This window comes from Mustela nivalis, assembly GCF_964662115.1.
Source record: "Mustela nivalis genome assembly, chromosome: 4".
NCBI classification, from domain to species: Eukaryota; Metazoa; Chordata; class Mammalia; order Carnivora; family Mustelidae; genus Mustela; species Mustela nivalis.
In genome coordinates this window covers 33,386,133-33,409,751 of record NC_139023.1, presented here as the reverse complement: position 1 = coordinate 33,409,751, position 23,619 = coordinate 33,386,133, and the positions used below count along the sequence as shown (strand labels likewise).

Here is a 23,619-nt window from a genome sequence, read left to right as displayed (position 1 = left end):
GAGTGAGTGACCTTGATGAGCGCGATGCTTTTCTGAATTAATGACTGAAGAGAGTTCATTTCATTTTGTGTCTCTTGCCCAAAGGCAGATTAAGCTGGAAGCTAAGGACATTTAAGCTTCGTGTCCTCTCACTTGTGTTGGCCTCTCCCAAGACCTTAGGGTGAGCCTCCAAGCTGTTCACATTGTCTTATATTTTTGTAACATTTTTATCGCCCTGTGTTTTTGTAACAATTTTGTAACATTTTAAAAAGATACTTTAATTGCAATGGTTAAGGCTGTGATCTATTTCCTCTCAAACTTCCCTCCATTTCAATTCCCCTCCTGTTGAGTGATGATGAATGGCCACAGGTATTTTGGGGGTGTGAGTAAGGGGAAGGTGAGTTAGGGATACATTAATTATGGAATCAGTGGGATATGTGTATGTGGGGCGAGTTTTGTGTGTGGGTATGTTACTGCCATTTGTCCTGCAGTAAGAATAACTTCGAGTAATAAGCCTATTGCCCACTCTATTCATCCACGATGTGTCAGTACCATGACACCAAGGTGCAGTGCAGACGTTGGATGGAGACATGGTATGTGTCCCTTAGTGCTTGGAACTTGGGAAATGGGGGTGGGGGAGAAATAAAACTGAGTGGAGCCAGGATATAGCCTGTGGAACATGCTTTCCATCCCCAGACAGGTCAAGTCATAAATGGGAGATCTGGCTCTCTTTGGGTTCTAAACCAACTGGAAGCTCTAGCCTATGAGAAATAATCTTAAGTCAGGGTATACAATTATACACATGCGGAATATTTCTTATGGGCATTGTGGGATATGGAATTTATCAGAATTCCAACGATTAAATTCCCAAATGAATGACTATGAAACACTGTTGACAAAGGGAATGTAAAACTCAATATGTAATTACCCCAGGACCATTGATGACAAAATGGGTAATGAGAACTGTTGATTCAAAGATCATTTAACGGGTGCCTGGGTGGCTCAGTGGGTTAAGCCTCTTCCTTAAGCTCAGGTCATGGATCTCAGGGTCCTGGGATGGAGCCCCGAATTGGGCTCTCTGCTCAGCAGGGATCCTGCTTTTCCCTCTCTCTCTGCCTGCTGCTCTGCCTACTTGTGATCTCTCTCTCTGTCAAATAAATAAATAAATTCTTAAAAAAAAAAAAGATCATTTAAGATGGATCATGACTAGAGTAACTGACTTACAAGAAATTCGAAAGGCCTGGAATCTCATAGCTTATATAAAAAACTTGATGGAGGTTTTCCTAAGTTTGATAACAGTTTTGAAAGTTTATCTCATGTTGTCCATGATGACCTGTACAGCTGAAAGAAACTTTCTGACCTATCAATAACAGATTTTAACATTGCCACAGGCCAGCAACTCCTAACATGGTCAGTGATAAAACATTCTTCTCCCACAAAAATCATCTGCTGGTCTAAGTTCAAAACAATCACTGTTACTGTTACTCTTGAGTTTTCACAACATAATATGTGTAATATGTTAGTTTAAATCTGTCCATCTCATGTTACTTGTTCTTTAATAAGCATTAGAAACACCATTGGAGCTGTGTCTGATAAACTCCCTGTTGTGTGTCAACCCCAGACACACAGTGATGCAGTTACACGTTATTTTCTTTTTTTTTTTTTTTTAAAGATTTTATTTATTTATTTGATAGAGAGAGATCACAAGTAGGCAGAGAGGCAGGCAGAGAGAGAGAGGAGGAAGCAGGCTCCCCGCTGAGCGGAGAGCCCGATATGGGACTCGATCCCAGGACCCTGAGATCATGACCTGAGCCGAAGGCAGCGGCTTAACCCACTGAGCCACCCAGGCGCCCACGTTATTTTCTTTTTTAAAGATTTTATTTCTTTAATTGAGAGAGTAAGAGAGAGAGAGCAAGCATGAGCAGTGGGGAGAAGCCCGATGCAGGACTCCGTCCTAGGACCCCGGGATCATGACCTGAGCCAAAGGCAGACGTTTAACTTACTGAGCCACCCAGGCGTCTACTTCGTGCTATTTTAAGAGAAGTTCATAATGCTTCAGAATTACTCTAATTTGCTTCAGACTTTACGAGGTGTGTCTCCCCATGATAATACACTCTGCATGTAAAACAATAGCTTTTATATAAACAATGATAGCAGGCTGGTTGTAAATGAAGACACAGAACCCCAGTTACTTCCATGCTGTTTGTTATTCATAGGAAAAATCAACCTGTGAACTTTGCAGAGCTGACTTTTTGGAACCAATTTTTCATGTGTTTTCACCCTCCCCCCATTTTAGAGAATATAGTAATGTGAACTAAAAGTAGTAATCTATTACTTTTGTACTTTCTGTCTTTTCTGCAATATATTTTGTGATTTTTATTATTTTATTTATTCCTATCGTGAATATATCAAGTCTAACAAAGGAAAATTTCAGTGAAAAAAAAAAAAAAAACAAACCAAATGCGAATTTACCCTGCCGGATGAAAGATGGTATAGTCTCTCTCTCTCTCTTTTCTCCACAGAAAATGATAATACAAAACATCACATAAAGAGGTAATCAAAGAGGATACAACACCAAAAAGTTAGGGGAAAAGAGCCTTATGGAGATATGTCAGGCAGTCTATTAACAAAAATAATTTTATTTTTCTGGATTTTGTAATGGTTACAGTATTTGATAGCCTTTTAAAACTTACAAATTATTTTATTTCTTTTATCATTCTAAATAAATATTCATCTTCAAACCTAATTTTGTATTTGTAATTTGTAGATGCTACAGGCCCAGTAAAAATTAGAGCTGTCCTTGTTCTCATTGCCCCCATAACGGCAAAATCAGTGTTTTTAGAGAAAATTTACAGAGAATAAAATGCACAGATCTTAAATGTACAGATTATTAAACTTTTGCCCATTTATATAACTGTATCACCAGCATTCTTGAAGATGTAAAACATTTCCATCACCTCAAAAAACAATTAAAAGTTCTAATCTACTCAGGTTTAAGAAGTCAATAAAGCCATACAAGAAGAATATTTTGCTAAGACAAATCATAAGAGACTCTTAATCTCACAAAACAAACTGAGGGTTGCCAGGGGTCGGGGGGGTTGGGAGAGGGTGGTGGGGTTATGGACATTGGGGAAGGTATGTGCTATGGTGAGTGCTGTGAAGTGTGTAAACCTGATGATTCACAGACCTGTACCCCTGGGACTAATAATACATTATATGTTAATAAAAGATAAAAATAAATAAAAGAAGTACACACATACAAAAAAGAATATTTTGCTAAGAAAAATCATATTCAACACAAGCAAACGCCTAGTGATAAACTTAGAGTTACTAAAATTAAAAAATCAACAGAAAGACCAGAAACTAAGGTTGAGGAAGTTGGCCAGAACATTAAGCAGAAAGACAAAGAGATGGAAAATCTGAGAGAAAAAAATGAGATCTAAGGAACCAGTGAGAGGAAATACTCCAACAAATAGGAGTCCCAGAAGAAAGAAAATGAGAGGAAACTTTGAAAGAAATAAATGTTTGTAGACTTGAAGAATGTCATGACTTTTTAGATTTTAATGAGTTTCTCACTACCCAGAAGATCAATAGTTGAAAAGTGTTTTTATTTGATTTCCTTACAAAATCTTCTTAAAATTTTGTGATACAAACAAAGTGGAAATATTTAAAAGACTAAAAATGAGCATGTTAGAGGAGTATTTGACTTTCACTATAGATTGACTCAACCTATTTTTTCCAGGTCACATTTGGCCATTGTTATTCATTCACTCATCCATCCAACCATCCATCCATTCAGCACTTACTTGGTGCTTAGCCATGGCAGTGCTAGTTTCAAAGGAAAGGACTGATTCCAACTATACATCCAAGCACAGTACTGTATTATATGTGCTAGGGTGGAGGTATAAAGAAGCAGCTATCCCAGTATTTCTCACTGTCATCAAATAATATCTCTTTTGTTTTTTAGACTCATTATGCTTTCTGAATCTAATGATTCAAGCATTTCATTAATTCTTATTTAAAAAATATTTTATTCATTTATTTCACAGAGATCACAAGTAGACAGAGAGGCAGGCAGAGAGAGAGGAGGAAGCAGGCGCCCTGCTGAGCAGAGAGCCCGATGCGGGGCTCCATCCCAGGACCCTGAGATCACGAGCTGAGCTGAAGGCAGAGGCTTTAGCCCACTGAGCCACCCAGGCGCCCCAAGCATTTCATTAATTCTAAAAAAATTCTAGTCATTAGTTTTTGAAATATTACCTCTCTTCATTTTCTCCATTCTCTTCTTCTAGAATTCCTAGTAATTGTTTTATGAGAAATCTGTATTTTCTTAGCCATTTTTAGCACTTTTTCTTATTTTCCTCTACTTCATTCCATATAATTTCTGAAGATCTATATTCCAATTCACAAATTTTCTCTTCACTTGTGTCTAACCTATACGTTAACCCGTCCTTTATGTTTAAAATTTTTTTTAAAAGATTTTATTTATTTATTTGACAGAGAGAGATCATAGTAGACAGAGAGGCAGGCAGAGAGAGAGGAGGAAGCAGGCTCCCCGCTGAGCAGAGAGCCCGATGCAGGACTCGATCCCAGGACCCTGAGATCATGATCTGAGCCGAAGGCAGTGGCTTAACCCACTGAGCCACCCAGGCACCCCTTTATGTTTTAAATTTATGACTACAACTTTCTAGTTGTTCTTCTCATACTTGTGCAACTCCATGTGCCCTTTTTTACTGTGTCTTGTTATTTTCTTCCGTTTGGATTCATTATCTTATGTCTTTAATCATTTAAAAATTTACTTTATAACCTTTACTGATAGCCCTATTAAATGAATTCCGGGAAACCTAATGGCATTCTTTGTCATGTCCTTTGAATTTTGCTTATATTACATGGTTTCTTTATGTATTTTGTACTTTTAAATGGAAAGCTGATCCTCATTAGGCTTTATTTGTGAGAGTCCCATGAGGCTTAGATGGAAGGCATTTTCTTCCAAAGGTATTTTATATTTGTTTCTTCTAGGTGCCCAAGAGGCCCTAGACCAAATTGTTTAAGTTACTTTCTTAGCTTGAGGGGACTTGGATCAGGTGTATGTTATCTATAAAGAGGATTAGGCTTTTGTTTACACATTCTCTGGGGAGGTTCACCCATATCCCCCAACCCAGAGCTGAGGTCAAGACAAAGAAAGGTCCTTATCACGTCCCTCTGTGGTGGTGGAATATTTTCTAGTCCAGTCTCTCTCTGTGGGATTAGTGTGTATATGTCTGTGTGTGTGTGCATGTGTGTGTGTCCCCGTGTGTGTGTCTGTGTATGTGCATGTGTATATGTAAGTATGGCTTCTCAGTTGCATTCTTCATACACACAGGGATAGGCCTCAACTTCCGGTACTACAGCCCTAGCCCTAGGTTTCTAACAACCCCTGTACACTGTGTCTCTCCATGGGACAGTCAAGGGTCAGATCATGAATTTACTTCTCTAGTTTTATCTTTCCTTTCCATTTTGCCTTCCGAAGAATTGCTGTTAATTTCTTTTGAGCTCGGCTCTTCAAGTAAAGATTATTTTATTTATTTTGTATGGCATTTATAGGAGTTTTGCAGCAGGAAAGTTATTCAGTCAGTCATCGTCTGGGAAATTGAGATTGTTATTCACATTCTTTTTTTTATTATTATTATGTTCAGTTAGGCAACATATAAAAATCTTCCGCTCAGCAAAGAAAACTACCACGTTCTTTTTAAATGGCTTTAAAATTCAAAGCAAGGACAAATGGAGAGTATTTTTCAGAACGCTCCTTAAAGATTCTCATACCTACTTTTCTATGGTGAGAACCACCACATTACGGTAACAGAGAAAAAGAGGTGGCTAATTTTGACTTGGCTGCTAAGGAAGTTGCCAGAAAGGTGACATTTAAGTCAGACTTTGGAGAATGAGAAATTCAGTACCCCTATTTACCACCAATTATTAGTCTCCAAACTATTTTACAGGGTGTCATTTAGAGTTAGTCCAATTGATTTACCTCATTTTATATACTAATAGATATACATATTTTAATACACAATGTCATCAAAGTTATTATCCATTAATTTCTAAGTGGCAGGGAAGGAAGCAGATGATTTATTGATAAAACTGCAAACCCAGAAAGGCTAAATAACATTTTCACTCCTGTAACACAGTGACAGGGCTGGATTCGAACTTGAGTGTGGCAACTGTACCATGTGCCCTTCGGGGAGCTTCACTGACCAATGGCCCCAGCTGCTGTACTCTGAAGTCCATTGCCATGTCTGCATTAAGCCTAGCTTTCCACTGGGCCGCTTGCAGCCAGTTACTAAATATGGCAGAGATACTAAGGCAGGCTTTTCCTGGAAGACCCTGGACTCCTCTGGCAGCAGACTGGCCCACAGACCTCCTCGCCAAAGCTGCCTTGGAGACCGAGATGACACTCTGCCTGAACTTCCTTCCCTCTCTTTGCTTGAGGTCAGGCTTGCATTGTGCTCTGACTGCTTCCCCAGCATTTTCTCTCAAAGTCGTGTCCCTGATAAAATCCTTACCCATTTAACTCTATCTTGGTGTCTGCTTCTCAGAAGACCCAGACTATCGCCCCTAGTTTGTGGAACCTCAAAACCCATGATTTTAGACAAAATGACTAAAAATGGACTAAAGATCAAAATGTAAGAGGGACAACTATCGGACTGTTAGAAGAAACATAGGCATCAGTCTTCATGACCCTGGATGAGGCAATGCTTTCTTAGATAAGACACCCAAAACACAAACAACAAAAGAAAAAAATAGATATTTTAGACTTCATCAAAATTAAAAACTTTTCTTCTTCAAAGGACAGCATCAAAAAAGTGCAAAGCCAACACACAGAATGGAAGAAAACATTTGCAAATTGTATATCTGATAAGATACTCTTACATAGGATATATAAAGAACTCTCCTAATTCAATGATAAAAAGAGAAATCACTCAATTAAAAAATGGACAAAGATATGAATAGGCATTTCCTCCTAGAAAATGCGCGAATGGCCAATTGTTCGTGAAAAGATGTCAACATCATTAGTCACCAGGGAAATGCCAATTAAAACCATAACGAGATACCACTTCACATCCACTAAGATAATTATAATAAAAACAATCAGAAGATAGCAAGTGTTAACAAGGAGATGGAGAAATTGGAACCCTTCTACCCTGCTGGCGGGAATGTGGAAATGGTACCGCCATTTTGAGAAAATGGTACATTAGTTTATCAAAAGGTTAAATACTCAATTATCATATGACCCAATGATTCCACTTGGCATTTACTAAGACAAATTAAAATGTGGGTCCACACAGGGGCGCCTGGATGGCTCAGTGGGTTAAAGCCTCTGCCTTCAGCTCAGGTTATGATCCCAGGGTACTGGGATCGAGCCCCGCATCGGGCTCTCTGCTCAGCAGGGAGCCTGCTTCCTCCTCTCTCTCTCTCTCTCTGCCTGCCTCTCTGCCTACCTGTGATCTCTGTCTGTCAAATAAATAAATAAAATCTTAAAAAAAAAAGGCTTTAAAAAAAAAAATGTGGGTCCACACAAAGACTTGTACGGGCATGTTTATTGCAGTATTGTTCACAATAACTGAAAAGTGAAAACAACCCAAATGTCTATCAACTGATGAATGGATATACAAAATGCGGTATACTCATACAATGGCATATTATTCGCCCATAGAAAGGACCAAAGTACTGATATATGCAGACACATGGATGAACCTTGAAAACATTATGCTAAGTGAGAGTAACAATACACAAAGGACCACATATTGTATGATCCCATTTATATGAAATGCCCAGAAGGGGCAAATTGATAATGACAGAAAGGAGATTAGTGTTTGCCAGGGTGCAGGGGCATGGTAAATTTGGAGGATGACAGCTAAACACTGTGGGGTGTCTTTTTGGAGAAATCAAAATGTTTCAAAATTAATTGTGGTGATTGTTGTACAACTCAGTGAATATATTAAAAAATAGTATGTGAATGATATCTCAATAAATCTGTCACTAAAAAATCCATGCTCTTTGAATACACTATATCCTTCCTCTGGCATTTATCCTAGAGTGCCTTGTCTTATGGTTCTTTTCTTCCCATCCAAATGTTGCTTCAGACCCTCCAAAGAGTGATGATCTTTGAATTGTGGCGTTTCTTCTGGATTTGATTTCTTCATTCTAGTTTTTTCAAATTTCCTCCAGTGGACGTATATTACTTTTATATTTGAAAACTATGTTATACAGAAATGAAAATGTTGTTTCATTAACAAAAGTATTAGCCCCTAAAGGAAAAGGTCTGTGTCCCTTTGTGGAGTCCTCTGATGTTAGCACAGAAAGTAGGTGCTTAGCAATAATTTGTAGATGTTCTTGAGAATGGCACGAGTTTTGAACTCCATTATGGTTGTAAGTCCTTGGGTCTTTGGTAATCTCTGTGAATTTCTTATTGGTAATAGAGTCCAGGAAAAGTAGGTATTATTTTGTGATTATTAACCTTCATGTATAAATTGTATTTCACTGGAAGAAAAATGTTTTAGTTTGAATGCTGGGTTCAATAGCAGACATTTTACTGATAAGGTAGCTTTTACCTTCATGAAATCATTTTCAAACATTTGGGTCAGCCGGCTTCCCCTCCTCCCACTTACTCCCTGCAGGGAAGCCTGCCCAAAGGGGCATCTTTCATTAGTGTGCCGGGGCTGATAGTGAATTATTGACTTTGCCATGTTTCTTTGTAGAGACAAGGTCCTCCTCTGACAATATTTCATTAGCCCTTTTCCTCAGCTTGTCTTCTTTACTCTTTGTAATGTCCCCCTCCCTCCTTTTTGGAAAGCAGGAAGGATTAAACAGAGCACTGTCTCTGCCAGCCCCAAGCTGGGTCCTTTCACATTCAGAAATCCTGTTTTCTCCTCATAGTGATTCTGCTGAAAGGTTGCCATCTCAACCTCATTTGAGATGAGGAAACTGAGGCACGCATTGTAAGTGGTGGCCTTGGGACCCCGCCTTGCTGTGCAGTGCGTGGTTAAGGGCAGATGGCGCCGGGCTGTCTGGGCTTGAATCCGGGCTTCAGGGCTCCCCAGCCTCGTCCCTCCCCTCCCCTCGCCGCCTTCTTTCTCCTAGTTCCTTACAGGGTTGATAATAGTCCATGTTACCAGGTTGGAATAGGGAATGAGTTAGTCAATTATTTGTAATGCACTTAGAACAGGGCCTGGCACCATGCAAGTACCATAGAAGTGTTGTAAAAGTAAATAAATTGAAAGCTGTCTGACTCCAAAGCTGCTCATGGTGGAATTTCAGGCCTGCTTCTTGTTCCATTCCCCTATTAAAGTAGCAGAATTGGGCAAAAGCTAAACTTGGACTCTGAACAGGGAACAGAGGCTGAGCTGCGGAGGCACCCACGGACTTCCTGCCCCGTCCAAACTCTCTCACCATCAGCCGTTCTAAAATGTGAAACCGTTTGCTTTAAGTTGGCTGAAGGTACTGAGCTCTGAGGTGCCAGCCTGAGCCCCCTTCCGCGCCTCAGGCCTGGCCTAGCCTGAGGCCTCTCCCATGTTGTCGCTCCCACCTGGTTCCCACCTCATCACGCCCCAGTCACGCATGCTAGCCTTTGTGGGTCCCCTGACCCCTACCAAGCTCATTCCCATCCCAAGGCCTTTATAGGCATCTGGAAATAGTTCCCCAGATGGCTGCGTGGTTAACGTCTCTCTCATCACGTCATCTTGTCACCCAGCTTTGTCAGAAAAACCTTCCAGGCTCACCAAATTGGGCTCCGGAGCAAAACAGAAGGCGTGCTCAAGGAGAGTGGCTGAGAGTTTATTAGGACACCATTGGGAGGAAGTGGGGAAGGTAGGGAAACCACAATAAGATGGGGAGGCCTTTACCACCACCTGGCCTGGGGCAATAGGCTGGGACAAGAGGAGAGAATCCAAGGACGGCCCCCAGGCAGAGCTGTCGTCCTCAGGGGTTGGTGCAGCAGCCAGTCTGCCGGATTTCTGCAGTAAGGGGCAGCATAAATACCCCACCTCCCTCTCCTTCATCCCCCTCTGACCTCCCACCTCCCTACCGTTCACCGAGCCTGAGCGCACAGATCGCGCCGCCTCCCAGGAGGAGTGGAGAGGTAATCGGAAGTCAGCTAATCCTCTCTCTTCTCAGGTCATAGTTTACCTTCTCTTTTCTCTTTACAGGACTCCCCACAATCACCTTCTTTTGTTTTACACGTTTATTTTCTGTCTATCTCCGCCCCTGACATCCTCTCTAGAAGGTAACTATCTGGAGGGCACGGACTTCGGCGTTTTCTATTTTTCTTTCTTTTTTCATCTCTGGGTCCTCAGCGCCAACCCCAGTGCCTGATACATAGTCACACAGTAAATACGGGTTGAATGAATCAAAAGACTGGATCACAAATATAGCTTAGCTGAAGAGAAAAAGGCTTATAAGGGCGGTTTTTCTTTTTTTTTTTTTCTCACATTAGGATCGGGTGCCTGAACCCTGCCTGGCGCTGGGCCCGAGGGCTGCTCCTCTTGCTCCCCCCGCCGCCCCCCGCCCCGACTTCTGCGAACCGGCGGGACGGCAGGTGCCGCTAGGCCCCCTCCCGCGCCCCTGCCCGCGCGTCCTTCCGACCCGCCGCTGGCCCGCCGGCTCCCCCGGGGACGTGTACGCCGCGGTGGGCGCGCATCTCCCAGGCGCCGGCCGACCCGCTGGCCTGTCCGCAGCGGGGCCCCGCGCAGGGACGTGCGGGGTGGCTGCCCGAGGGCTCCAGGCCGGGTAGCGGGCAGGGAGGGAGACACCCAGTGCTCACTCGCGGTTATTTTTACTCGGTAGCTGACACCCTCCCCCCAGGGGGGGCGGAGCGGCCAGAGAAGGTGGGGAGAGAGGGAGCTCCCGGCGCCTCCACGCTCGCTCCCGCCGGGGACTCGGGGCGCGGCGGAGACCCGGCGGCGCAGGGAGCAGCTGCCGCGGCGTCCTCCGGCAGTGCGCCGCTCTCCTCCCGGACCTGCGCCGGGCGGGGGCGGGGCGGGGCGGGCCGGGAGGGGAGGGCGGGCGGGAAGGGGCGGGGAGCGCGCTCCTGCGGCGGCGGCGGCGGCGGCGGCGGCGGCCGTCCTCATCCCGGCGGCCCAGCGCTCGAGTGCACGCGGGGCTTCGCAAATGGCTTGTCCCGCTCTGGGTCTGGAAGCTCTTCAGCCTCTGCAGCCGGAGCCGCCCCCCGAGCCTGCTTTTTCGGAGGCGCAGAAGTGGATCGAGGTAGGTGCCCCCGGCTGGCGGGAGGCCTTGCAGGGGCGCCCGAAGCCACCGACCCGCACACACGGACGACAGGTCCAGCCTCGCCCCCCCCCCCCACTTTCTTTTGCCAGCTCGCCCAAATCACCCGCCCGGGCCTCGGCCGATCTGCGATGCCCTGGCGCGGGTCTCGGGAGAGGGTGGGCGTGAATGAGGGGCGCCGCAGTCTGGCTGTGCGCGTGGGGGGCACGGAGCGGTCTCCTGCGCCTGCATCCCTCCTGCCGGCCAGCCGCGCGAATCTCAGCTCCCGCTGCTTCCACGCCGGGCGGAGGGAAGCGCAGTGCCCGCAGGAGCGCCGCAAAGGCGCAGGAAGCGCGAGACCCAGAGTGCTGCAGACGCCGCATTTCGGGGGGGGGGGGGTGTCCTGCTCCCGGACCCCCTCCTCCCGTCCCAGCTCCTCCGGAGCGGAGTTGGCAGTGTCTCCACGGAAGCGCGTATCCACCAGAGCTTCTGGCTGTATCCTGGCAGCGGGTCAGGTGTGAGGCTGGCCCAGCGCACAGGGCCGGGGAGCCTGCAAGACCCACCTGCAAGCGCGCCATCCGCATAGACGCTGCCCAGCCATTGGCAACCCCTGCTCCGTACCAGAGGCGGCGGGGCGGGCTCCCAGGTTGCCGGGTCGCAGGCCCCGCTGGCATATTTCACTTCTTAAATGACTCGGTGGCAGGCCAGGGAAATCACTGGAGCTCTCGGCTCAGTCCAGGCGGCGCTCGCTGGGTGATCCTGATTCTCGATGTCTATCTGTAGATGTAGCTTCGTGGCCCAGCGCTCCCCAAATGACGTGTCTGCCGGGGATCAGGACGCTTGGAGGGCGCGAGGGGGAAAGGTGACCCCCTGTGATCTGTGCAGTGAGCCTCTGTTTCGCCAGATGGCCTTTCTTGAGGCTTAGCGGAAGGCGAATTTGACCCTTTTCCTCAGTGACAGGCAGCCCTCCTTGCGGATAGTTCAAAGGAACGAATGCACCGCTAAGTCATTGGCCGGGCAATGGCGAAGCCTGTTAGTACTCAGGCTGTCACTGGGTGACCCCCCCCCCCCCCGTTGTCAGGATGTTTCAGGGGTAACAGAGCTACGATGGTGCAGATTTGAACCTGCTAAACTGCTTGCAGAAACCACCGTCACTGACTGCTGCCCCAGTGCTCCAGCAAGAGGCCTGCCCCCTCCAGGGTTAGCCTGATCCAAGCAAGAGTGTTAGGCAGAGTTTAGAAACATCCATTTAAAAATAGGGTGAAAGAAACAGAAGATTAGACTTGAGGCTCTGTTGATAAAAGCCCCAATTATATCTCTCATAATTTGATGGCTTATGACCTGATGAGAAAAACACCTTGGCTTTTAATTTTTGATATGTGGCCAGAAAGGCTTGGGGGGGGGGGGTGACAGGTGCTCTCTGTGCGGCATACTTGGGCTCACAGGACACACAAGAGACGTTTGTATTCACTGGCTTAGTTGAGAGTTGGCGAGCTGTATTTTTCATGTTCTTGAACTTTAAAATTCTCAGGAGAGATTTTAGATGTGGATAATAGGTGAGGGCAGAATATCAGAGCCCAGCAGTCTTGCAATTCGTGGAGGCAAGTGGTTTATTCTCAATATTCTTAATTGTAACATTAATATAGTCTATTTAGAAAAATGGGTTGTCGTATAAATTGCAGGAAAGGGCACAAGTCTTAAGTGCACATCTGCGTGAATGTTCTCATATATATATGTACCGTTACAACCTCCCTCCAGATCAGGGTCTAAAACATCTCCTTTCGCCCAGACGATCACGGTCTGTTTTTAAGTGGTGGTATGTATGAGGCTAGATGTTTTGCAGGACAGGATGTCAGCTTTTGTCCGGGTTCCACTGGTTTAAAAGAATAAAAAAAAAAAAAAAAAAAAAAAAAAAGCAGGACTTCCTTAAGAAAGGAGAGCCCTGATTAGGACCTACCGACGGGCCTGGCATTATTCGCGATGCCTTGAGGGTATGCCCATTGGAGAATGCGAGACCCGTGGGGGCGTGCGTGGCTTTAGGACTAGGCGGCGGTGGCGCTCTGCTCTGCGCGTGCATTATTGAAGCGGCCTATCTCCTTTCATTTGCGGGAGTTCGGTTTCTGGGAAAGGAGAGCTTCTCCTCCCAGGCCGTCTGAAAAGGTATTTGCTCCCGGGAGAGATAGTGACCTCCCTTTTTTTTCCTTCCCGGAGGTTCCTCTTGAAATGTAAATGCCGAGTCTGCAAACCGGGGGAACCCGGGAGCCGTTAACAGATGGTTCTGCGCGCAGTTGCCCGGTGAACAAAGATTCCTGGGCTAATATAGCAATAATGTAGTACTTAGACGGAGCTGAATTCCTGGCTGGATTGTTATCTCGAGACAATTCCATCTCCTTTAGGGGCCCCATTGTCTTCGGCAACATCCTTATTGGAAGGGCTTTGTTTTTCACTTTTTGTTCTGTCGTTGATTAAATTTCCCACATCACCCCCCCCCCTGCCCCCCCCCCCCCAGGCCACCGCTTTGAGTAGTCAGGAATTTCACCCTTTCAGAAACATGTTCCCTTGGGTGCAGCAGGTTAATAAACAAACTTTGCAGCTTGTCTTTCCTTCTCAGCCCTTGGTCTTCCTTGAGTCATGGGTTGGCCAGAAAAGATTCATTCTTAATAAAGGCTCAAGGAACAAGCGCCATGAGATCACTTGTTAGTGAGGAATTTCTCAGCCTTGGCTGTTAGAGGACCGGGTGACGGGCAGGAAATGTGGGCCTGGGACCTGATGCTCCCACCTCCGCCCACCCCCAGCTTCTGCCTTAGCTGGCAAAGGTGAGAGCCCTAATGGAGGTCACAGACCATGTGGGAACAGCTCAGTAAGATAGTGCGGGGTTTTTTGCTTTTGCTTTTTTTTTTTGTTTGTTTGTTTTGTTTTGTTTTGTTTTAATAGTTGCAGAAGCAGGGCTGCGTGTCTTAATGTGGGTTTAGGAGACTCCGAAAGGAAACAGCAAACTTCCAGGATTAATCGCGGCCGCCAGCAGGCAGGGGCCTAACTTCCTTCCACATTCCTTTTCTAGAAGGCCTTCCCAAACAAAGGGGCAGTAAGGACAGCACAGGGGTTAAGAGGTCAGACTTTGGAGCTGGGCACCCTGGGTTTGAGTCCTGGGTCTGTTGTTTTCTAGCTGGGTGACCTTGGTCAGGCTGCGCTTCCTCCCCTTTTGGTTCTAAACTGTTTTCTTTGAAAGCTAGTTCTAGTCATTAACAACAACAGAAATCACAAAGTTATTGTTGAAAGCATCTGTAAAACAGGGGCACTAAGACTAGCTTATCTACCTCAAGGAGTGCTGGGAGAGTTAAATAAGTCAGTGTATTTTATTTTATTTTAAAAGATTATATTTATTTATTTGACATACAGAGATCACAAGTAGGCAGAGCAGCAGGCAGAGAGAGGAGGAAGCAGACTCCCTGCCGAGTAGAGAGCCTGATGTGGGGCTTGATCCCCAGGACCTAGGATCATGACCAGAGGCTTTAACCCACTGAGCCACCCTAGTCCCAGGACCTAGGATCATGACCAGAGGCTTTAACCCACTGAGCCACCCCGGTGTCCCAAGTCAATGTATTTTAAATGCTCAAAAGAGTACCCAGTATTAAGGAAGTGTTGTCTAAGTAATGATTGGTGTTATTACCCTTAATAATAATACTACTGCCATTCTTACCACCATCACCACCATCATCATCAACACGCCTGTGATTGCCATAATTACTGTTGTTCCTATACCTGTTTTGGAAAAAAATCTCCAGAACCCTGAGTTTCTAGCTATAAAACAAAGAAACTCAATTACCTACTCATCTCATTCCATTGTCGGACCTTATGAGCTCCAGATACCTGGCCCAGAAGTTAGGTGCATGCTATGTTACCTCGCATTAGAAGAGATATAGGGACCAGAGCCAAACCGGTAATATCTACTTATAAAATGATCCTGGCGGTCCATGCCATTAAGGCTTAGAAAATGATTCCTCAATATTATGTCAAATATTTGCATTGAATGTGGTCTTTGTTACCAGACTCCAAGCAGAGTGCTCAGTGCCTCTCCTCTTGCTGCCGATCCAACGTTAAGTCATTATACAAATAGTGGCTCTCTGAATATTCATCTCAAATGTGCAGCGTTTTGTTCCCTTAAGTTTTATCTGCTCCTGCTAGAAAAAAGGAATCATTCCCCCCTTTAATTCCCTGCCTCCTTCCTCCCTCCCTCCCTTCCTTTCTTTCCTTTTTTTCTTTTTCCCTTGATGATATCTGTTGAGTCACAGGAGTTTGTTAGTGGGTAGATGATTCTAATTTTCTTGGTAACCACCGCCCGCGCCCCCTTTGCCTCTCTGCCCACAACAATATTTATCTGTGCTAATCTGTGGTTCTTCTCTGCAGTGCCAAACACTTTCTGGAGAAACAGATGTCCCTTCAACTTGGTTTCAGTTGTGATTTGGAACAGGTTGCCAGGCCTTTGGGGAGGGGTTGCACATTTCAACCCAACTCAGCCTTGCTTCTCAACTTGAAGTCTCTGGACTCCTTTAACCTTAATCACAGCATGCCTGTGGGGCTTGGTGCCGAATATAATCTTATTTGTGACCTAATCCATATTTCACATGCGTGGGAACTTGTGCGGGGCGGGCTGGAGGGAGGGGAATCCAGCTCATCATTTGGGGTCTTTTCTCCTGCCCATATAGAATTGTTTTCTATTCCATTGGGACCTGATTTTGGAAGATTAAAGGCACCAAGGGTACCTTTGCTTGCCAAGACTGAACGATGGTGTATCGTTTGGCAATATGGAAGATTTATGAGTAGTCTTTGAGAGAATCTAGCATTTGGTGGCGGGTGACATATGATATTTGCAGTGTCATGACGAGTGAACGTGTGACCTAAGTTGTATCGTCGTTCAAATTCTCCACCTCTGTGGAGACTGGATGATTCTTACATCTTTCCACTACAACAGAGATGTAACTTGGCATATCCTTTGCCAGCATTGCATGGGGAGCTGAGGAAGAGGAAGAAAACCTCTTTTGGCTAGACGGAGAAGGGAGTAGTGGTCTGAATAGATATGTAAATCAGAGCGGGCAGCATCTTTCTCCCAAGGACATTTAAATAAAATCTGGCCTGTTTGTGTACAGGAGCCGCTATGATACAATGCGGTCACGTGGTGGGAGAACAGTGAGGTCCCACAGATTTGGGGGAGAGGGAAGTGGCATGGGAGGTAGAGCTGGCACCTCTTGCCCCAGCATCTCCCTGGAAACCGAGTTTGCACGGAGTGAGCTCCGAATGCAAGACTGAACTCTGGCCACCAAGAAGGGGCGGGGTGGGGCCTGTGTTCCCAGCCCTGGATCTCTTGGCCCTCGGCTCTCTGCTGGGGGATGACAATGGAGCCATGATGCAGACATCTGGCTGTGATTCCATGGGTGGCAGTCAGTGCTAGGTGGGACCAGGCAGCTCCTGGAGATTGGCCTGGCAGCTTCCCTTTTCTGCTTTGAACCACTCTGAAATTTAAGAGTGGTGTAGTTCGGAGTAACGTGGTAATGGTAATGATGGTTGTGAAACCGATGCTCAGGATGATAAAAGCTGATATTTATTGAGTGCTTACTACATGCCAGGCACTGGGCTAAGAAGTCGGTGTCTGAATGAATCCCTTACAAGTAAGTACTAGTATCATCCCCATTTACAGAAGAGAAAATTGAGGCCCCGAAAGATGAAGTATCTTGCCCAGACTTTCAAGTAAGTGGCAGAACTAGGACTTAAAGCACCATTTCTTAACTTTTATGAATATATACATTGTTAGACACCCCAGATGCTATACTTGAGGAAATTGGGGCTTTCAGGAATGAGGAAACCCATCCGGAGTCACAGAATCCGTGAGTACCTGTTAGAGTCAGGATTTAAATCCAGGCCATCTGACTTTGCTGCCCTTGTTATCTGAGCCCTTCTGTTGCTGCCCACATTACAACCAGGTGTAAAAACTCTGGTAAGGACTGAGCTTCCTGTTTCTCTAACAGCTTCCCCTGTATGTGGGAGCAGATTGTGGATTTCAGAAGCTGTGGGTCACTAGACCATTCCCCATGGCTCATCTCTTTCAAATATGGGTGCGAAGGGGTATCCCTGATGGGTTTAAGTGCTGCTGACGCGTCTGAAGCCTTTACCACAGCTCTCACCTTCCCCCGAGAGCGCTCCCAACAGGCCAACATCTCACCTGGGAAAGGGTTTGTTGTTGAGTTCAGCCAAGAAGAGGCAGGTCCTTCCGAGAGAGGAGATTGGCAGCCTCTCCTGCAGGTGTCCACGTCACATCCTAAAGAACTGAAGGGTCAGAACGAAGCAGCTCCGTGACTTCTGGGAATCCTCGGCAGACCTGTCACTGACCTTCCAGTCTAACCTTAATCATTTTGGCCCTTATTTTCATGGTTGAGGACTGAATGAGTTGATCTTTGACTAAACTGCTTGCACAGGAACTATATTTTCTTTCTTTTCAAAAAAATATTTACTTACTTACTTATGAGAGAGAGAGAGAGAGAGAGGGAAGGAGAATCTGAAGCAGACTTCCTGCTGAGCACAGAGCCTGGCATAGGGCTCGAACCCAAGACCTGGAGATCATGACCTGAGCTGGAACCAAGAGTTTGGTCACTTAACTGACGCAGAGCCACCCAGGTGTCCCTGGATATTTTTTTAAGCCTGGTTTACTCTTCTGTGGTTCAGGAAAATGTGGAAAACAGTTTTATAATATTTCCCCTCATCTGTTCTTAAGGATGTGTGTGTGTTTATATTTGAAGCGAAAGAAAGGTAGCAGGTATGATCTTTTTGGGGTGAAGTGTTGGGTGGGAAAAAGGATGACTTCAGTGCAATCAAATGAGGAAAGGAGAGGAGAAAAGAACTCTGTTTTTAAGTGATTGAGAAAAATAAAAATAGTCTAAGTGAGAGGGTTACTAGATGATACAGGAAAAAAAATAGTCCTTTAAAAAAAAAAAGTGACAGAATATTGGAAAGACTTCTGCCTGGACATGAGGAGATGTTCTATCTCTCTCTGCAAGGAAGAATGATGTCATCTAGTTCAGTTCTGCTGTGGTAAAATTCCATGTTTGTAGCGTTGAAAACAACACTCCCAAAGAGATGTGCTCAGGAAGCTAGCCCTGATGGGATGGCCACTGTGTCTCAGGGAATTATCTTTAACAGGCGGGAGGAAACTAGGTGACGTAGTCTGCGACTTGCACCTAAGGAATGTCTTAGTGGCTGTCTTTGCCCACTAAACTTACATTATCAGCAAAACTGCATCCTTATATCTATGATGGGACTTTAAGAACAAAGTATTGGTTAGGCTGAGAAAGCTCCACGTTTCCACTGTTCTGTATTTTGCCTGTGATAGTGATCAGGCTATAGCTCATACAGGATGCAACTTGGCCACCTGGTCAGCCATAGAATTTAGAGACCTACCCCACCCACCTATCCCTAAATAGCCCATTGGGAAGCTATGTAAGAATAGACCTGCACTTGGTGTTTTTTTTTTTTTTTTTTTTTTAAGTAAATGTCAAGGGCAAAGACTTGTGGCATTTTTATTTCCATGACCCAATACTGTTATAAAAAAAATCCTCAGCGATACTTTTCTTACCAAGGGACTGAAGTTTTATTTATTGTGCTGAGGACACAGTTCTCTTTTCCTTCCTTGATAAGCATTTAAAAAGAATGATATTCAAACACTTACCTTCTTTCTAATGGGAAACTGAAGGAAGGTTAGGATGGGCTCAGCCAGATTGTCTAAAATATGAAAATATTTGGGATACTTCACTATCACTCATTTGTAAATTCACTTCAGTGTAAACACGAAAAATAAGCATACAGTGGAAATAAACATTAATGTGTGAAAGTGTTTCAAACAAATCAAAAGATTTGTTTCCTGGGAAGTAGTTACTAAGCCCCAAAGATGTGCCAGGCGTAGTGCTAACAACCAGGGTTGGATGGTGAACAGCAGAAACCTAATTCCCATTCACATGAAATGCACAATGGTGTGTGTGTGTGTGTGTGTGTGTGTGTGTGTGTGAGCTTAAATTAAAATACACAATTACAAACTGGGCTAAGTACTATGAAGACAAAGAATGAGGGGTTTAAGAGAAAAGTGCTTGAGGCAGACAAGGAGCATTTAAGCTAAGACCATGGAAGGGTGCTGGGCAGGAGAATTAGATGGACACAGATTTATTGAGACAAGGGCTTGCATGTACATACAACACATGCTTTTATTGTGATTACTCTTGGAAAAAAAGGTAGAGTAGGAACACTGTTAAAGTTCTCCAGATGTATTGAAGGTGTGTGTATGTGGGGGGAAGGGGCCAGGAAAGGGGCTGAGTCAGAAGTTCTTGAATATCCTTTCAAGCCTCTCAGAGTAGGGTTTGCATTATGATCAGTGCACCTCTTAGGACTGAGGCACAGGTAAGTCAAGACCTCTTCTTCTAGGGGCGCCTGGGTGGCTCAGTGGGTTAAGCCTCTGCCTTCAGCTCAGGTCATGATCCCAGGGTCCTGGGATCGAGCCCCGCATCCATCTCTCTGCTCAGCACGGAGCCTGCTTCCTCCTCTCTCTCTGCCTGCCTCTCTGCCTACTTGTGATCTTTGTCTGTCAAATGAATAAATAAAATCTTTAAAAAAAAAAAAAAACCTCTTCTTCTAGGAGAAATAGCAGAGAGGATCTTGGGATTTATTTTTTGAGCCTGGACTCTGGGATTACAATTCTTTTTGAAAAGATTTTATTTATTCATTTGACAGAGCGAGAGCACAGCTGGGGGAGCATAAGAGGGAGAGGGAGAAACAGACTCCCCCTAAACAGGGAGCCTGATGAAGGCTCGATCCCAGGACCCTTGGCCAACGGCAGATGTTTAAACAGCTAAGCCACCCAGGCGCCCCTGGGATTAAAATTCTTATACCAAATCGGAGCTATAGAAGCTGTACTCCACTCTGAGGTAAGAGGCTTGCAAGAAGCTTGCTTTCCTTTCAGTGAGTGAGCAGAGCGATTTTGTATAAGACTTTGGGTGATGACCTATAGATGTCCACTAATTTGGGAACTTGCCCCAGACTCCTTTAAAAGAAGGGGCGTTAAAACTAATAAAGTCACGTGCCATTCGGGAATCCTAGAAGTCGTAAACTCTGGAGGTCTGTGACTTTGGTTTCTTTCAGCACTTGAACCCACCACCTCTACACCCCCTTCCTCATGGTTCAGCACAGCTGCTAGAGACTCGTCATCACATTATCCTCCAGGGGGCACCTGGGTGGCTCAGTTGTTAAGCGTCTGCCTTTGGCTCGGGTCATGACCCCAGGGTTGAGCCCCACATCAGGGTCCCTGCTCAGCGGGAGGCCTGCTCCTCCCTCTCCCACTCCCCCTGTTTCTGTTCTCTCTCTCTCTCTGTCAAATAAATAAACAAAATCTTAAAACAAAACAAAACATCATCCTTCCAGAAAGCAGGATGGAGGAATAAAAAATAAAGACTCTATAAGACACCTTCTAGAAAATTCTTCCCAATTCTTCTGCTTATGTTTTTTTGCCAAGGTTTTCAGTAATATGGCCACTTCTGGTTGTAGGGGAGGCTTCAGTGTCCTCAGGTCGTACTCTGGATTCTATTCCTCAGAAGAAAGGGGAAAATGGCTGTTGAGTTAGGGGGACCCTAGGATGTCCTTTCCCCACTTCTCCAAGGACAGATCCTTTCCAGACAGAGCTTAAATATGTCTGCCTCGAAGCAGACTCCCTGATTCCTCTAAGCCCCTTAATCCCTCTTCCTCTGTGCAAACCGGACATTTAGTATCTGCCTCTGTTAGAAACGTTGTCACATATCATTGTAACGAATATATGGTTGGGTGAGATCTGTCTCCTTCTATGAATCCCAGAGTTCTTGTGGCCAGGGACTAGGACTTAGTCACTGTCCCCGTTCCTCCTCAGTCTGCACCCCATGGCCACATTACCCACTGCCCGAAAGGTTTCTCAGGGAGCCTGTGCCCAGCTATCATTGCCTGATTGGCACTTGGACTCTGCCATGGCAGAGAAAATAGACTCTGTTGCTGACCTGACAGGAAGCAAAGTTTTTTTTTTTTTTTTTAAAGACTGATTAAAAAAAGCAGTTTACCCAGTGGTTGCCTGGAGATAGTCAGTGATTGGACACTTGGAAAGTGATTTCACTTTTGGCTCTTAGGCAGGTGATATCTGTTGAAGGAATGACTTAGGAGGCCAACTTTCCCCTCAGGTTGAACTGATGTGGGGCTTACAGTTCCTGTCTGCAGGGTAGGAGAGCAAACATCTCTGTTCTTTAAATAACATTCCCCTCCTGCCCCAGCATTTTCACCTGAGACTCTTGCCACTTTTTTCTCCTACCTCAGAGCAATCAGTCAGCTTCCTTTCTCTTACCTGTTGTGGGGGTCCAGATAATTCCCCCCTCTTAGTATGAAAGAAAGATCAGACTGCTTCAACTTAGAGGATTAAAAAAAAAAAAAGGCACTGAGGAATTTTTTGTTAATTAAAAAAATTTTTTTTTTGAAAAAGGAGTTTTATTTTTATTTTGCTTTTTAATGAAATACCATATTTTAGGGCACCTGGGTGGCTCAGTGGATTAAGCCACCGCCTTCGGCTCAGGTCATGATCTCAGGGTCCTGGGATCGAGTCCCGCATCGGGCTCTCTGCTCAGCAGGGGGCCTGCTTCCCTCTATCTCCCTCTCTGCCTGCCTCTCCGTCTGCTTGTGATCTCTCTCTGTCAAGTAAATAAATAAAATCTTTAAAAGAAATACCATATTTTTATTCTACAGATAATTATCCAGTATCACTATACATAGTATACTTTAAAGAATATACCATTGTGGGGGACGCCTTGGTGGCTCAGTTGGTGAAGTATCTGCCTTCAGCTCAGGTCATGATCCCACGGTCTTGGGATCAAGCCCCACATCAGGTTCCCTGCTCAGCGGGAAGCCTCTTTCTCCCTCTTCCACTTCCCCTGCTTGTGTTCCCTTTTGCACTGTGTCTCTCTCCATCAAATAAATAAATAAATTAAAAAAAAAAAAGAATATACAATTGGGAAGGCATAGATGATTTTTAAAAATACGTTGTTTTTATCGCTGATGATTGCATTTATTTATTTATTTTATTTAAATTCAATTAACACAGAGTGTATTATTAGTTTCAGAGGAAGAGTTTAGTGATCTATCACTAAATATATATATATATATATATATTATATATATATATAATATCCAATGCTTATAACAATACATTCTCTTCTTAATATCCATCACCCAGTTACCCCATCTCCTCATGCTCCCCCCAGAAACCCTCAGTTTGTTTCCTATTATTAAGAGTCTTTTATAATTTGTCTCCATCTGTGATTTCATCTTGTTTTATTTTCCCCTCCCTTCCTCTATGATCCTCTATTTTGTTTCTTAAATTCCACATATGAGTGAGATCATATAATTGTCTTTCTCTGATTGACTGATTTTGCTTAGCATAATACCCTTTAGTTCCATACATACATGTTGCAAATGGCAAGATTTCTTACTATTTGATGGCTGCATAGTATTCCATTGTATATATATTTATACCACATCTTCTTTATCCATTCATCTGTCAGTGGGCATCTGGGCTCTTTCCATAGTTTGGCTATTGTGGACATTGCTGCTGTAAACATCAGGGTGCACGTGCCCTTTCAGATCACTACATTTGTATCCTTAGGATAGATACCTAGTAGTGCAACTGCTGGGTTATAGGGTAGCTCTATCTTCAACTTTTCAAGGAACCTCCATACTATTTTCCAGAGTGGCTGCACCAACTTGCATTCCCACCAACAGTGTAGGAGGGTTCCCCTTTCTCCGCATCCTTGCCAATATTTGTCATTTCCTGACTTGTTAATTTCAGCCATTCTGACTAGTGTGTGAGGTGGTATCTCATTGTATTTCCCTTATGCCAAGTGACATTGAGCATTTTTTCATGTGTCTGTTGGCCATTTGTATGTCTTCTTTGGAGAGATGTCTGTTCATGTCTTCTGCCCATTTCTTGACTGGATTATTTGTTTTTTGGGTGTGAAGTTTGATAAGTTCTTTATAGATTTTGGATATTAGCCCTTTATCTGCTAAGACATTTACAAATATCTTTTCCTATTCTGTCAGTTGTCTTTTGGTTTTGTCAACTGTTTCCTTTGCTGTGCAAAAGCTTTTTATCATGATGAAGTCCCAATAGTTCATTTTTGCCCTTGCTTCCCTTGCCTTTGGATATGTGTCTGGCAAGAAATTGCTGCAGCTGAGGTCAAAGAAGTTTCTGCCTATGTTCTCCTCTAGGATTTTGGTTGATTCCTGTCTTGCATTTAGGTCTTTCATCCATTTTGATTCTATTTTGTGTGTGGGTAAGAAAATGGTCCAGTTTCATTCTTCTGC

General features: G+C 44.6%; 1 protein-coding gene across 18 annotated transcripts in view; it reads left to right on the top strand.

Moving 5' to 3' along the window:
- Nucleotides 1-10,987: 10,987 nt before the first annotated feature.
- The window catches only part of LIMCH1 (LIM and calponin homology domains 1), a 329,186-nt gene continuing 316,554 nt past the window's right edge, over nt 10,988-23,619 (top strand). For 7 of the 18 annotated variants that reach the window (XM_082728795.1, XM_082728802.1, XM_082728815.1 and 4 more), the window contains exon 1: nt 10,997-11,217. In XM_082728795.1, coding sequence (XP_082584921.1) covers nt 11,122-11,217 — 96 coding nt within the window. In that variant the 5' untranslated portion in view covers nt 10,997-11,121. Of the gene's footprint in view, nt 11,218-23,619 lie in introns of all 18 variants that reach the window. The other 11 variants (XM_082728804.1, XM_082728796.1, XM_082728793.1 and 8 more) reach the window with 4 other exon arrangements.